Source organism: Ambystoma mexicanum, chromosome 9 (genome assembly GCF_040938575.1).
Source record: "Ambystoma mexicanum isolate Mex_15411 chromosome 9, UKY_AmexF1_1, whole genome shotgun sequence".
Lineage (NCBI taxonomy): Eukaryota > Metazoa > Chordata > Amphibia > Caudata > Ambystomatidae > Ambystoma > Ambystoma mexicanum.
In genome coordinates, this window is record NC_090931.1 from 747,560,892 (window position 1) to 747,577,953 (window position 17,062).

At 48.6% G+C, this 17,062-nt stretch overlaps 1 protein-coding gene across 2 annotated transcripts in view; it reads left to right on the forward strand.

The window, feature by feature from the left end:
* GLS (glutaminase) overlaps positions 1 to 17,062 on the forward strand; it is a 1,476,479-nt gene that overhangs the window by 132,029 nt on the left and 1,327,388 nt on the right. For both annotated transcript variants that reach the window (XM_069615676.1, XM_069615675.1), the window contains exon 2: positions 7,455 to 7,551. In XM_069615676.1, coding sequence (XP_069471777.1) covers positions 7,455 to 7,551 — 97 coding nt within the window. The remainder of the gene's footprint in view (positions 1 to 7,454; positions 7,552 to 17,062) is intronic.

The window sequence follows — 17,062 nt, forward strand, 5'->3', positions numbered from 1 at the left end:
TGGTTACGGCAGTCGGGGTTCAAAACAGAAACACAGGCTTCATTAATAGACAAGCCGGTGGAACCCGATCTATTGTTTGGGAAAGCGGTCGAAGACGCACTTAAGAATGCCAAGGACGAGTACGAGACTCTCAAATCCCTTGGCCAGCTTACCAACAAACCCCCTAATCAGAGGGGGAACAGTAATTTTCGTCGCCCACGCGGCCAAAATTCACAAAGAGGCAACTATGCCCAAGGACAGGGTACACAATGGAACAACAACCAGCAGTCTACCCAGAGTTACAGCAAAGGTAACAAAAGAGGTCGTGGAAGAGGCAGAGGCAGCCCCAACAAGGGAGGTGGCACGCCTCCACCAAAGCAGTGACGCTCAGTTCAGGGTCCCTTCTCACGCAACCCCAGTAGGGGGACGCATTTCCAACTTCACCCAGGCTTGGGAAGGGATCACCTCAGACAGATGGGTGCTGTCAACAGTGTCCACAGGATATTGTATAGAATTACTGCAGCGTCCCTGGAACCACCCTCCACGACAAAGAGTACACTCCTTAGAACATCAGAAGATCCTTCTCGAGGAGATCGCCATTCTGCTACAAAAGGACGCGATAGAACTCGTCCCAGGACACCAGGTAAACAAGGGTATCTATTCAACTTACTTCCTTGTGCCAAAAAAAGATTTAACAATGCGCCCAGTATTGGACTTACGGCCTGCCAACAAGTATGTCAAGCCCCAAAAATTCCGTATGACCACGCTACAAGAGGTAATCCCCCTCCTAAAAAAGGGGGATTACATGGCAACCTTGGATATGAAAGATGCTTATTTTCATATTTCCATGCTCCCAGCCCACAGAAAATACTTGCGCTTCAAGGTGGACAGTCGCCACTACCAATTCAAGGTACTGCCCTTCGGGATAGCTTCAGCACCAAGGGTGTTCACCAAGGTACTGGCGGTGGCAGCTGCACACCTACGCAGGGAGGCAATCCCAGTGTACCCTTATCTGGACGACTGGCTCATAACGGGGGAAACCCCAGGAACTTGCAGGTCAAACATTCAGAGGACTATCGACCTCCTCCACGAATTAGGCTTCTCTATCAACGAGAAGAAGTCAAGTCTGGTGCCAAGCACCTCAAAACAGTTCCTAGGAGCAATCCTAGATACTCAGAAAGGGTTGACCTTCCCTTCGGAAGAGAGAATTCGGAATATACTACTGCAAATTCCACATTATCAGTCAGGTCAACAAATAACGGTACGCAAAGCAATGCGGTTACTGGGCATGATGGCGTCATGCATTTACCTGGTCCCCCACGCGCGTCTGCGCATGCGTCCCATGCAGGAATGGTTGGCGAAACAGTGGTCTCAGGCAAGTGGTCAGTGGGACGATCTAGTGGTCGTTTCGCCAACACTCGTACAGAGCTTACACTGGTGGACAAAAGAGAATCTCGCAAGGGGAAAACCCTTTTACGATCCCGAAGTACAAGCAGTGGTAACTACAGATGCTTGCCTGACTGGGTGGGGAGCTCACCATCTCCACCACACAGCTCAGGGTCTCTGGTCTCACCCAGTAGCCAAGAACCACATCAACCTGCTAGAGCTTCTGGCAGTATTCCGAGCGCTTCGGGCGTTCGAGCCCCATCTACTAAACTTGTCGGTGCAGATCCGGACGGACAGCACGACAGCCATGTTCTATCTGAACAAACAAGGAGGGACTCGTTCGCCAAATCTGTCCAAGCTTGCCCAGAAAATCTGGATATGGGCACTCAGACGGAACATCTTCCTATCAGCACAACATGTTCCAGGGGAGCTCAATTCCCTAGCGGATGCCCTAAGCAGAGACTCCCTCCCAGAAGAACACGAATGGGTCCTTCACAGAGAGATCGTAGAAGATCTCTTCTCTCAGTGGGGTTTCCCCACTATAGACCTATTCGCCACAAGCGAAAACAAACAATGCCCAGGATTTGCATCCATGTTCCCCCAGCCAGACTCCCAAGGGAACGCCCTGTGGATGAACTGGTCAGGGATGTTTGCGTATGCTTTTCCACCAACTCCTCTCATCAGGAAGGTGGTGTACAAGATGAACAAGGAATCGATGACGCTCATCCTAGTTGCTCCCATGTGGGCGAGACAACCATGGTTTCCACACCTACGCAGGATGGCGCTGTGCGAGCCCATCAAACTCCCAGCCTGGTACAACCTACTGTCCCAGCAACAAGGTCAAACAGTGCACCAGGAACCCAAGTCAATGAACCTGGCAGCATGGCTCCTGAGGTCATAGAGTTTGGGCATCTCAATTTACCACAGAGGTGTATGGACATCCTAAAAGAATCCAGGAAACCAAACACAAGGCACTGTTACTTTGACAAGTGGAAGAGATTCGTTATTTGGTGCCAGAATAAACAAATCAACCCAGTTGATTGCACTCCTTCCAACGTAGTAACATACATGCTCCACCTGCTGGACGCAGGTTTGGTTTTTAACTCTCTGAAAGTACACCTGGCAGCCCTCTCGGCTTACACCACATCCCATAACAAAGTATCGTGGTGGAAAGTACCAGTAGTTAAAGCCTTCATGGAAGGAGTAAAGAGACTTCACCCTCCTATTTCGAACCCACCGCCAGGATGGGACCTCAATGTGGTGCTAGCTAAGCTCATGGGCCCCCCTTTCGAACCCATGCATAAAAGTAGTCTCAAACACCTGACTTATAAAACGGCCTTCTTAGTAGCCATTACCTCCATAAGAAGGGTCAGTGAAATTCAGGCTCTGTCAGTGCAGGATCCTTTCTTTATTATCCACAAAGACAAACTGGTTTTACGCACACACCCTAGGTTTTCACCTAAAGTCATATCTAAATTCCATGTAAACCAGTCCATCGAGCTTCCGGCTTTCTTCCAGAACCCGCAAAGCTCGGCTGAGGTGAAACTACACACCCTTGATGTGCGTAGGGCGGTCCTCTACTATGTAAATAAAACCAGACCTCTAAGAAAAACAGATCAACTGTTTGTCTCCGTAGCTACAGGCAGAGAGGGGGATCGCGTCTCTAAAGGCGCGATCTCGAAGTGGATTATCAACTGTATACAGCTGTGTTACTCTCTTTCTGGGAAAACTCTGCCTTTTACGCCAAGGGCCCATTCTACTAGAGGCATTGGTGCCACTCTGGCTTTCATTGCAAATGTTCCCCTCAACACCATTTGCAAAGCAGCTACTTGGAGCTCTATTCACACTTTTACTCAGCATTACTGCATTGACACTCATTCCAAGACAGATACACAAGTGGGACAAGCGGTTCTAAGACACCTGTTTGCTCATGACCCTTCTCACATCCCACCTCCTTCTTCGGGTACTGCTCGCTAATCTATGCACAGCATGTGATATAAGCAGATTCCACAAGCCTCAGAAGGGATACATTACTCACCGTAATCGTATTTCTGATGCTTGTATCTGCTTAGATTCACATGCGACCCACCCTTCCTCCCCTCCGAGAGAAGGCGCATGATTACTTGTAGTCTTACCTTTCTGTCTATCTGCTTGGATTATCTGTACTCACGCTACTCCTCATGCTTCCTCATGTCAGAAAAAATACAATCTGAGGATCCCAGACGCGTGAGGGATCTTGGGTACAGTGGACGTCACACTAGGGATAGTATTACTGGCACGCCTGTGTCGACGCCCATTTTCGAGTTTCGAAAAACAAACTGTAATACTCCGCAGCTTCCACTAGATGTCGGCCTATGCACAGCATGTGAATCTAAGCAGATACAAGCATCAGAAATACGATTACGGTGAGTAATGTATCCCATATATATATATATATATAGTGTAGGATCAATTGCAATACTTTTTCAATGCGAAAAATAGCTTTAGGATAACGAATCACCCAGTAAACCAATCAGAACCATATATTTCATCTTTCCAAACTCTAACTTCTATAATAACTTTTATAATCTTGGACCTTGCCTTTTACTGCCCCCAGGCCTGCGTGCTGCCTTGCATCCCCGGCTCCCTCTCCAGCTCTTTGCGTCCCAAAAGCCTGCCTCCTGACCCTCCCCCCACCCGTGATTGGTTGCCTGTATCAGGCACTGGGGAACATGCTTGCTGCACCGAGGGATCAAACCTTTAACATCTGGCGCCCCAGGTGAGCTTGTGAGCCCCCCTAACCCCTATGGCCTGTTTAAAATCTTGGGCCATGCCTTAACTGCCCCCAGGCCCCGCGTGCTGCCTTGCATCCCCGGCCCCCTCTCCAGCTCTTTGCGTCCCAAAAGCCTGCCTCCCGACCCTCCCCCCACCCGTGATTGGTTGCCTGTATCAGGCACTGGGGAACATGCTCGCTGCACCGAGGGAATCACGCCTTTAACATCCGGCGTCCCCAGGTGAGCAGGTGAACCCCCACTGAGCCCCCTGGCCTGTTTAAAACTTGGGCCTTGCCTTTTACTGCCCCCAGGCCCTGCATGCTGCCTTGCATCCCCGGCCCCCTCTGCAGCTCTTTGTGTCCCAAAGCCCGCCTCCCAGCCCTCTCCCCACCCATGACTGGTTAGTTCCTGCCCTTAACAGTTCCTCCCAGGGGAGCCCTCTGCCCGTTGCAGCCCCTGCGGCTAAGGGCCCGAGGCAAAGGGCGGCTCCTACTTTGGTGGCTCCAAGACGTGTCTGCAGGTGTCCGCAGGGGAAGCCAATGAAGCCAGATGCCAACAAAACTGTAAGTGTGGCATGTGTGAGGCGGAGAGCAATTACTCTACTCCAGAAAGCCCCAACCACTCTACCTTACCTTTCCATAAAGTAGACTGCCATAGACTTACATCATGCATACTTAGAGAGATCTGTGACAACTTGCCTAAATCTATTCATGGCTGGACTGTAAATGTTGCATTGCATTAGACACTTACTTGCCAATGTTAACTAGTACCACACCTAGAGAGACCTGTTAAGATTGCCTGTGTCGCATCTAGATAGGATTGTGAAGATTAGCACGTGCCACGCTTAGATGGAATTCTTAACTTTAGCCTGCGTTGCATCTCCCTAGAAGTATGATTGTTAACATGCACCAAACTTAGAATGAATTCTTAACTTTAGCCTGCTTCACACCGAGATAGGCTTGTGAGTGTTAGCATGTGCCACACTTAGATGGAATTCTTAACTTTAGCCTGCGTCGCATCTACATAGGATTGTGAGTGTTCACATGCACCAAACTTGGATGGAATTCTTAACTTTAGTCTGCGTCGCATCTAGATCGAAATGTGAATGTTAGCATGGCCCACACTTAAATGAAACTGTGAATGTTACTAAGTGCCACACTTAGATAGAATCGTGATCACTAGCCTGCCTCACATCTAGATAGGATATTGAAGCTTTGCAAGTGCCACACAGATGGAATAGTGAATGATAGCAAGCATCATACCTAGACATAATTGCAAGGGCAGCAGTGCCAATTAACGAATCCACTAACAATTTCACCCCTCTGCATACACCTCTCAAACTCTAACCAAACACAACCACAAGCCTACAACACAACAATCCGCACAAACTTCACTACAACAACAAAACAAACCACACATAGACTCGCACAACAGCACACAACGACTACCGACCGTAAAACACCCCAAACCCAGCCAACGGACCCACCGGGCTGAGGCTGCCAACAGCATATCACTGCTCTCTTGAACTTTTCCAGCTTATTCCCACTAACTCACCCCCCTTCCCATTTTTAGAGCCGCCAGAGCGCCAGGGGACCACTCCGGTGGTGATAGTGCGTGGTACAAATATCCTTTAACATTAACATGCTAAAGGAGTTAAAGCTTGGGGAAGGAAACCCTGAGGAGCTTGAAGAGGAACTGTGTATATTTATTTTGGTTATGTTTTGAACTTGGAAGAGTTAAAGCTTGGGGAATGGATTCCCAAGGAGCTTAAGACATTGAAAGTGTTTGAGACTAGTGCAATAACTGTGAAGAGGGTATTATCAACAGGCGTTTTTGCTGGATTGAACGCATTTTTGTGAAACTGACCTATCTACACCTGGTGAGAATACCACCTGAAACCAACCTTGGTTTTCCTATATTCTGCTGAACCACTATATTTTTCTTTTAAGAGACTTCCTAACATATTTTGTCAAAGAGTGAGGGCAAGCGTTGGTTTAGACACAGACCGATTTTTACTGTGGACTTTCAGACTTCGACAGCCCTAAGAAACATCAGTTATGGGAACCAGTTAGACATTTTACCAACCCAGGAACCTTAGTAAATAAAGGTTTTGAAACTAACATCTTTGAGTTTTCGTCTCTCTTGATACCTTACCTGTCTCACAAGTGCCAGCGGTTATCATTCAAACATGTGCCCTGCAGTCTAATCCATCCCCAGATCAGAGTCCGGGTTCCAACACAGGGGAACAGTCACAGTGATCCATGCCTAAGCGAATGGAGACCCTGCAAAGTCAGCAGCTTACCCTAGGGCCGTGTGCAGCCGGCACATGCCACACAGGCCCCACAGTCGACGCTGCAGCAGGTCCAGCCATGCAGAACACACGATCCTTGATCGCCCTCCTCCTGGCCTAATGTGAAGTGGCCAGGCCCCACCAGACCAGAAGCCCCACCAGCCTGCTGCAGCACCACACGGCCCCCCCATACCTGTTTCACAGGAGCTCCTGCGGAAATGCCTTTGCTGTCAGGGCGAGTAGGAGATGCAGCAGTTGAGCCTAATGTCTCCCTGCACCATAATCACCGACCACCTGGCATCAGCTGAGGCTCTTGTGCATGGACAGCAGGCCGTCCCGATGTGGGTGGGTCTGATATTCATCCCCATGGGAGGTTCAATGACATTCACAGGACCTCATCTTAATAAGGAGGCAGCATCTCCGCTGAAAATTACTCCATGGCAGATTAACAGCCTCAGATGCCGGACCTCACTCGCAGAGCGGCCATGCCATAGTCTTTCCTTCATCACCCCTTGAGCGCCCACTTTTAAATGCAGCCCATGGCTTTTGACAGGGCACATGCTACCTCTGTGGCTGCTATGTTGCCAATTCATATTGCAGCTGCTGGTGTATTAGTAGACAAAGCCCAGCAGATTGTACATGTATGAGTCTACTTTTTAGCATCGAGCAATTTGAACTGAGGCCTGTTTAGCAGAGCTCACTTACCGAGAGAGAAAACTACCACGTCGCATATCCAAAATTCATAAAAGCGGAGTATTGCACACCGTCGCCAAGGGCATGTTGTCATGTATTTATGCTTAAATTAAAGGTGGTATGGGTCTATCTTGTATCTTTTCAAAACAGTTAAATGGGTTTAGAAGGTCCACGCGTACATACAAAGAACCACATGTCCTAATGGCAGAAACATTATTAGGTAAATTACATTTGTTTCACTTCCATCCATGGAATTTTTGTATTTATTTAAGTTTAAATCGCTGTTTAAACTACAACGATCTTTTCTCTTAGCATTGAACAAGTACATTTAATGCTGTGTACTTTTGTTGCAGGGTGACCAAGCAGGGACTCTTACCCAGTTTGGAGGATCTACTGTTTTATACCATTGCTGAAGGACAAGAAAAAATACCTGTTCATAAATTCATAACTGTAAGTGCTGACTATTTTCATTATAAATACTTGCACCAGTCATTCGGTTTACGTTGTAAAATTGGAAGTTCGCAAACTGTTTCCGCGCATGCTTTTTATGGTATCTATCAGGTACGGCCAAAGTATTGATAAGCAATAGCTTAAGGTAATTTGTTGGTATGGTATATCACAATGTAACTGCTTCTGGAGACGAGGAAGCCCACACCGGTGTAATGTCACATGGATATCTTTGTATGGTAGCAGTTGTCTTAGAGTCAAAGGTAGCGCTATTTTCCCTCCAAGGGAAGCTGTGCGAGGCGGACAAGTGCATATTATGATTGTTGACTATGGAGTGCTGCTTTCTCTTCAGTCAATTGTACCAAAGAAAAGGAAAATAACTGCTTCATGAAGGAGAATAATTTTTAATGTAGAGAGCCAGATGAGCATACATGTTACAGAGCCAACGGATCTAGAACAGATTGGGTTGAGGTGAGAAACAGAAGATGGGTTCTGTTGGAGTGAGATTGCTGAAGATCATTTACACTGTGCTGGTAACCTGACTCTGAGGCCAAGCTTATTATGAGGCAGTGCATGAAACTAAATTGCCTGCAATAGAAAGTGAACACCGCCAGATAGTATATTCTGCTCAAAACTTGTATCCAAAATTGTGTAGAGCACACGAGAAACCCCCTTGCACAAGGGATTAGTAAATATGAGAAATAGATCTGACAGTGACGCTGTCAGTAACTGGGGGGTGAACCCCTAAGTAATCCCGTTATTCAAAGGTGTTTTCTCATGTTATAAATCTGTTCCTTCATCAAAGTACTTACATTTATAATTAAGACACTTTCAACACCATTCATAAAAATCATAGACTTTGGCATCAGAGGCTAAAATAAAGATGGAGATCCGATGGCTTTCGAACAAATCATTGAATATCATAGAAAAAAATTCAAAAATATCCGTGTATGCAGAATTCCGACACAAGTGAAGGGTGTGGATTTAGAACTTCATATGCAGGACTTGTTTATTGTTTTTGCTAAACGGAGCAGAACATTCATCTATCATCTTGGATCGCACAACAGGGTGTTCGCGACGGTCCAACAGCAAAACAACCCGAGCCCTGATGTCCTCACCAGAGTACTTTTTTTTTTCAAGGAAAAGGCGATCATCATTATGGCTGCCAAGAGGCTCTCGGACATTTCCTTCAGGGGCTCCTGGCTGGTCCTTTTATAGGATCTCTCACCCTCGAGCTTACTTAAGAAGAGATCGCTCCATGTCTTCACCACCTGGTTACACCAAAAGAAGTGAAGTTCAGAAGGGGATACTCTTGTGCAGTGAATTTCAAATGTGAAGGCTGACAGAGTAATTACGACGATGCAAGAAGCCATGCACTTAATGAATCCAGATGGACCGGAGGACACCCAAGAGAACCCTCCTTCTCAAACAGAAACTGAGACCACAACCGATCATCCCACGGCTTGGTCTAAAGTAGGCAAAATGAAGGGGGGGGGGGTGGACGCCTGGGAGCATGAAAGAAAGCTCAACATCCAGAGGCTAGCATTGGTCCCTACTGATAGTTCAGATCTGTGCATGCAGGGCACGGAACCGCCTCACCAGACTCTATGGATTTCTCACAACTCTTTCACTCTCATCCCACGTAACCGCATCACCTGCTGTCGCACATTGAGACCGAACTTTGGAGCACTGTCCTACCAGCAGGATATCTGTGCTGATTGGGGGGAATTGGAAACCCAATGTCTCTCTTAATAGCTGGGTTTCTTTCCGGTCCTGGGTTCGGGTCGCCAAGCCCAGCACCCTAAGCCATAAGAGAGGTGTTGTATCGATCAGCCAGTTATCACATTTTCGATATGGTGTCTTGAGAGGCTGCTCTGGGTTGAAAAGAGATGGAAAATGGGTACTGTTGCTTTCTGTTATGCAAGGTTATTCTATGTTCAACTTTTTAGATTTTGTGTTGGGTGATATTTCAGAACGCTTAGCCCATTGCATAGCTTCACATTTTTGTACGATTAATCAGTGCTCCAGATGAGATTTGGAAGTATTTTACTCCCTATTTTTTAATGTTGGGAGTAAAATGACTTTTAGGGAGTACAACTGTATGCCCAATTCCAAATGGTATATTTTATAAGTGAGTAAAAATATGTTTTAACTGGAAAATAGAAATGTTTTTGTGATGGTGATTTTTTTGCACCTTGTTATTCATGCACATTAAAAGATGTAAGTTTACTTCTGCCAATCAAGCAATAGTAAAAGCAGTTTCTTCCTGTGGTACTATGGTACTATGTGCACTACTGGTCCAAACAATCGTGGAGGTGTGTGGGTCACATCAAGGGCACAAGGCTCTTCGATTTTTTGTTGGGAGTATTTTTACTCCCCATTTTATTTTTTGGGGAGTATTTGCCTATGCTTATTTTTTTTATTACACTGACCACTTCATGACACAAACCCTTAATGTGCAGGGTCTGAACTCTCCAGTAAAGAGAAAGTCAGCACTTAAGAGGATGGTATCTCTGGTGGCAGATGTGATGATGCTGCTGGAGACACGTGTACTGCAGAAAGGTGAATGCCAGCTTCGCAAATATAATAAAAGTTACCCAAAACAGTTCTTTGCATCAATCACCAAAACGAAGGTAGTAGCCATTTTGCTCTCTAAGCATTATGCCTTTGCCAGAAAGCCCACACTCCTGTGTCCCGTCCCCTTTCCTCCATACTTGTGGTACATTCCATCCTTCGGGACGGGACCGGAGCACTTTTAATAGCATCAAAAAATGTACTTTTTGTCCTTTTAATTTTATGCTGGGCCACCGCACGTGACTGTAGCCCCCGCCCTGCTGAACTCAGCCCTGCACATCTCAGTCCTTTGCTCGTTCTTCTACTGCGATTCCCTCTCCGTCTGGGCCCACCAATGTCAGCTCAGGGCACCCCGGCCGGGGACTCCTTCCCAGGGTCTTCTGGGTCCGGGAGAGGCTCAAGCTGCTATATTACCAGGGATCTCCTTGAGGTGACCCGAAAGGGATCTAAGAGGTGCACCAGAGTTTCCTCCGAGGACCCCATTAAAGGGGTTGCCAGGACCGGATCTTCATCCGAGGATCCCCTTTTGGGGGCTAAAGTTGGGCCCAGTTCTTCTGGTGCTTTTTTCACCGGGGTCAGCCCTGAGGTTTCCGCATCTGGAACTAAGTGTACAGAGTCTCGGCTCGAGGTCCCTCTCAAGGTGACTAAAAGTACCGGGGTTACTCCTGAGGTTCCCCTTTTTGGGGCTATATCTAAGACCAGCAAGATTGAGGGGCCCCCTTTGAGCATCCTGGCTTCAGGGAGTGACTCTAAGCCTTCCCACACTCAGACGGGTGGTGAAACCAATCCTGCTGAGTGGGCAAAGAAGCCGGTCACGCACCATAAGTCTAATAGTACCGGCTATGCTGAGGGTCCCCTATTTGGGGCTAATTTATCAGCAGTCCCTAAGGTGTCCCAGAAACACTCTAGATCTGCCAGCACCGGCTTTGTAGAGGTTGCTTGTCACAAGGCTAAAATGGCACATAAGACCCCTGACGTGACCACGGCCTCACTTACACCTGTGACGCAGTTCGCCTCAGGCGTTGACAAAATGGCGGTCCAACCCCTGCCGTCAACCGCAGCCATTTTGACTACCTCTCTTACACCAACGTTCACCACGGCTGGTGCTTAGGGGGCGCCTTTTGGGGCAGAGCAGCCTTTTCCATGTTTTGTGGATAATAAAAACACGTTCTACCCTCCAATGGATTGGCGTGCTTAGACTCTGCTACCCCATACAGTCTTGGTCCCTCCTGCGTCTGCGCCTTTGATCTATGTGGAACCAGTTGGTGGAGGACCATCCTGGCAACCATCCTCTTTGCGATCCTGGGCGTATGCCCCTTCCGAGCGGCCTCTGCCCACTCCAGCGCCTAGAACCACATCTGAGGAGAAATATTTTGGCAAGTTTTAGACGCGTACTTTAAGGATTTGTTTGAGGAAATGTATCCTAAGCCGCCTGAACCGGCCCCTGCTCTGGCAATCCCCATGCAGGTTCCGGTAGTGCCACCTCCTCAAGCTCTCCCTGTGGGGCCTCCTCCAACACTGCCTCCACTTTCCCCTGTGGAAAAGACTCTGGTTGCTCCGGCAACCTCGCCTTCGGGGCTCGAGGCTCCACATGCGGTGGATCAGTCTTCTGCTCCTGCCTCACTGGATGAGGACCAGGCGAACCAGGATGGCGACGACCCGCCCTGCTCTATTAGAGCCTTTCACGACCGGCGCTGGATATGATGGCCCTGCTAGACATCCCGATACCCGAGCCCCCAGCTCCATAAGAGGGGGTACTTTCTGGAGCCTTCACTCTTTCCACACAGACGCGCACCGGGCTGTTCCTTCAGAAGGACGTCCTGGGCGAGCCCCGTAAGGTCTGCGAAAAACCTCATACCGGGAAGCACCTGAACAGGAAACTAGACGCTCACTAGAAGCTTCATGCATCTGAGGACATATCCATGTCTGCATGCCCGCTCCCTTCGTCAACGGTGGTGGCAGCAGGTACACTCCAGTTAAAGCCGGCCTCTACATCCTCCACTGCAGCGTCTCAGATCCTTTACAAGGAGGACAAGCTTCTTGACGCTATTGGGGGAAAAGATTTTTTCCAATTCGGCTCTTCAGCTGCGCAAGGCTAATACTGAGCTTATCTTGGCTGCTGCCAATGTCAAACTATGGAAGGACCTAGCTGATTTCCATTAATTTATTCCTCCTGATTGGCTTGAAAACTTCAAGGGTGATTTATCTGACGCCAGGGTTATGGCACAGGATCTATTTGAGGCTGCGGCCCATCAAGTAGACACTTCCGTTCAAGGACTAATGGTTGGGGTAGACATCTCCCGCCAAGCTTGGCTACATGCTGCTAAGTTCTCGAGGGAAGTTCAGGACAAGGTGCTGGATCTCCCCTTTGAGGGTAAAGAAGTGTTCTCATCCTCCACGGATGAGGAACTCACGAAGACCAAGGCAAGCACTCAAACTGCCAAGTCATTGTCGGTCCTTGCGAAAACTCCAGCAAAGGCACCTTTTAGTCTGAGATCGGGGTCTCAAACAAGGTCCTTCTCTGTTTTCAGATGCTTTCAGGACCGTCATGCGCGCTGAGCAGATGCTCCAGCTGGTGGGCCTCACCGTAAACGGCAACGTGGCCGGTTTTTCTCTTGCCCAACAACCTCCTCTTCAGGAGCGGGCGGTCTCTTCCTAACCTAAGAGAAAGTCAAGATGATTACGCACTGCCAGATAAAGTCCTCTCTACAGAAGGGCGATTGGCTCAGAGTGGTAGACCTTCAGGATGCATACATGCAAATTCTGATCTGGAGCCCGCATCGAAAATATCTGCGGTTTTCCGTTGGGACGTAAAACTTCCAGTATCGTGTGCTACCGTTTGGTCTCGGCTCGGCACCATGTGTCTTTACGAAGATAATGTTGGTCATCACAGCATACCTCAGACTACAGGGGGTTCATGTATATCCATACTTGGACAATTGGCTCCTGCGCAGTCCTTGCCCACGGGCCGCTGCGGCCAATCTTCAGTCTCTCCTTCAGCTCCTGTTCCATCTTGGGCTGTCAGTGAACTGATGGTAAATCATTCCTGATGATCTCCCAGGACCTGATCTTTCTGTGTTTCCGTTGGGATACCATCAGTACCAGAGTGTTCCTGGTGGAGGACAGAATTGCAGACCTTTCCACCACGCGCCAGCTCTTCCTGCAGTCCTCCCACATGTCGGCCTGGTGGTTCCAGAGACTCCTGTGCCTTATGGCCTCCTGCGTGTTAGCTCTACCTCTTGCACGCCTGAAAATGAGACGCACACAGCTTGCTCTTCGGAGCTGCCGGTCCCAGGCTACGGAACCGGATTCCAACATGATTCCGGTTTCTTCCTGTATGGCGGCAGATCTTCAATGGTGGTCATCCGCCAGCAACCTCTCAGTGGGAACGCCCTTCCAGGAGCCCTGCCCACAAGTGACGGTTACTACAGACTCATCCCTTCTGGGTGGGGTGCGACACTGAGTCACCTCGAGGTGTACGATTTGTGAACGCTTCAAGACAGATGGTTCTATATCAATTATCTGGAGCTCCTGCAGTCAACCCTCTATCACCAACCGTGTGGTTTGAATTCGCACAAACAATTCCGAAGTAATGTTTTACATCAACAAACAGGGGGGGGCACCAAGTCCTCCCTTCTGGTGGACCTTGCTATCCAGATCTGGAATTGGGCTATCCAGCACAATGTCTGGCTTCAAGCTGTGCACATTCTGGGTCACATCAATGTGACTGCAGACTCCTTCCGCCGCTTATCTGCAGCAAGTTACAAGTGGGAGATGAACACTGATGTTCTCACCAAGATCTTTCAGCAATGGGGTACTCCAGCAGTGGACCTCTTTGCAACATCATCGAACAGGAAACTTCCTCTGTATGCTTCCATGGACGGGCTCGGGGTGTCTTCCTTGGGGGACGTCCTCCAGATCCCGTGGAACAACATGAAAACATATGCCTTCCCTCCTTTGCCAGTGATCCATCTGTCACTTTGGAAACTCAGGAGTACGTCGAACTGCACTCTCCTATTCATAGATCCTTGGTGACCAGCCAGGCTCTGGTTTTTGGAACTGCAGCACCTGTCGGTGTGCTCCCCGATCAGGTTGCCGCAGATTCCCGACCTCCTTCACCAGAGCAATCACCAGTTGTGGCACCCCTCCCCACAGTCGTTCAGCTAGTCGGCCTGGTATCTGAGTTCCGATCATTAGCTCATTTCAACCTCTCTGAGGACAACATGCGTATAATTCAAGCAGCACGAAAGCCCTCTAGGAGAGATCAATACAGGAGCAAGTGGCTCTGTTGTTCTCATTGGTGTCTATCCAAAGAGCTCGACCCCAGGCATGCTTATATTGAGTTTTTTTTTTGTTTTTTTTTTTATCTGACCTTGCAGCCTCTGGCATACATGTTTTATCATGCAGGACATATTTGTCTGCTATTGCGGCTTACCTTTCTACAGACAGTTGCTCCTTTTCGCTGGCTAATCCAGTCATCAAAAGACACTTTGCAGGTCTTCTCAGTCTTTTTCCTCCCGTTCGGGCAACTCATCCCAAATGGGGATCTGAATGTGGTACTCACTGCTTTGTCATAAGGCTTTTGAACCCTTGGCCACTACCGAACTCAAGTACCTGTCTTGGAAGGTGGCTTTTTTGATTGAGGGTACATCTTGCAGACGAATAAGTGAACTTCAAGCTCTTTCTGTTGAACATCTGTTCCTTACCTTTCATTAGGATACGGTTGTGCTTCATTTGGTGACCCAAAGGGGATACCAGCCTCAAAAGCATCCATCTTCCGCTGGGTAGCTTCATGTTTTTCTGGGACCTACAAGATTCAATGTCTTCAACCACCAAAGGGCATTCATGCACATCTGGTCCGTGGCAAAGCGGCTGCTATTGCCTTCCAAAGGTACGTGCCTTGGGAGTCCATTGCCAAGACGGCTACGTGGGCCTCCCCATCAGCTTTTTGCAAACATTACTGTCTCGGCCTGAGCTCTTGGGCTGATGCACAATTTGGCCCGGCAGTTCTTAAGAATGTTTTCCAATAAGGGAAATGTCCATCCACCTGTAATACCTATGGTCAGTGCTTGGGAATCTCCCACAAGTATGGAGGAAAGGGGAAGGGACGTAGGAGTATGACAAAGTTACTCACTGTAGTGACTACCTTACTCCTAGTCCATAGTCCCCTTACTTCTATACGCCCGCCCGCCGTCCCCTCTAATACGTATCCTCTATTGTTGCCAAATGGTCCTAGACCTGGCGATAGAAAAGGACTGAAGGGCGATGCGTGGAGCAGAGCTCAGGAAGGCTGGGATACGGTCACGTGCAGTGGCCCGTGTAAAAATAAAAGAAGGACACAAAAGTACATTTTTTGATGCTGTTAAAAAAGGGCTGCGGTCCCGTCCCGAAGGCCAGAATGTACCACAAGTATAGAGGAAAGGGGACTATGAACTAGGAGTAAGATAGTCACTACGGTGAGTAACTTTGTCATAATCATTACTGTATAGTGAATTGCGACGATTCAATACCGCTTATTTCATGCTTTGAATTGGGCCACAGGTTCACAGGTGGTTGGGTGAGCCTACTTATTTCTGGGTGCATCAGGGTAACTGATGTACCAATATGCCAAATTCCCTGGTGGGATGGAACAGTGGATCGTCCCCACATTACCTGCGGGTCCAACATCACATAGTGGGTGGTTGTGCCCAGTCCTTTTGCCCACCTCACCCTTCCCTCCACTACCCCAATGATCAGACGTGGGACTCCATCACATACCCCATCTGACTTTTCTTTTTCCAACAAAATGATGATTGCCTTTGCGAGATATATCTTTAAGGCACATAATATATATATATTTCTAAACCTTTCCATTTAAAGTTTGGCACATTCCAATAATAAAGCAAAATGCAGTGGAGTTATTGATGGACAACAAAAAATAGTACTCCTACGTCCCGTCCCCTTTCCTTCATGCTTGTGGGACATTCCGTCCTTCGGAGTGGGATGGGAGCACTTTTGTCAAAAAGCATAAAGAATAAAATGTTTGTCCTTTTTGTATTTTTACGTGGGGCCACCGCACGTGGTCGCATCCCTGCCCTCCTGCGCTCTGCCCCGCGCATCACCCTTCAGTCCTTTTCTCTGCGAGGTCGGACGCACTAGCATCACTCGGAATGTTTTCTTTTTATTCCCTTTGTCCTTCCTTCCTGCTCCGGTTCCACGGTCATCTTGTCCTCCGTCTATGCCAGTGTGTCTGGTATTCGTGTCCTGTTCATCCTGCGAATGTTTCGCGAGGGGGGGGGATCCCCAAGCTCTTTGTCTGGAGTATCTAGGCCTGGAACACTGTTGGGACTCGTGCTTTTATTGAGACTCCCTTTCCGTCCGTGCACTCCAGCGTCGTTTTGTCAGGCGGGAGGAGGTGTTTCAACGCGTTCCTCTATCGCATTTGCAGATCTTCCTTGACGAAAAAAAAAACATCCAGTGAGTTCTTTGCTTTTTAGGGCACCCCGGCCAGGGGACTCCTTCCCATAGTCTTCCAGGACCGGGAGGGGCTCAAGTAGCTCTTCTACCGGGGATATCCCTGAGGTGTCCCGCAAGGGGCTTAATAGGCTCACCGGAGCTTCCTCTGAGGGTCCCCACATTGGACCTGTCAAAACCGGATTTTCTTCTGAGGTTCCCCTTAATTAAACAGTTCTTCTGTGGCTCTGGGTAGCAGGGTTCACCCTGAGGTTTCCACATCTGGAACTCCTTGTTCCGAGTCTCGGCTCGAGGCCCCTCTCGAGGGAGCTAAATGCACCAGGGTTCAACCTGAGGTTCCCCTTCTTTGGGCTAAAACGAATACCGGCAGAATTGAGGGACCATCTTTGAGGGTCCTGGCGGTAAGGTACCTCCCTCAGCCTTCCCACGCGCATGGCCGTGGTGTTACCAGTTCTGTCGAGGGGGCAAAGAAGGTGGTCACGTACCA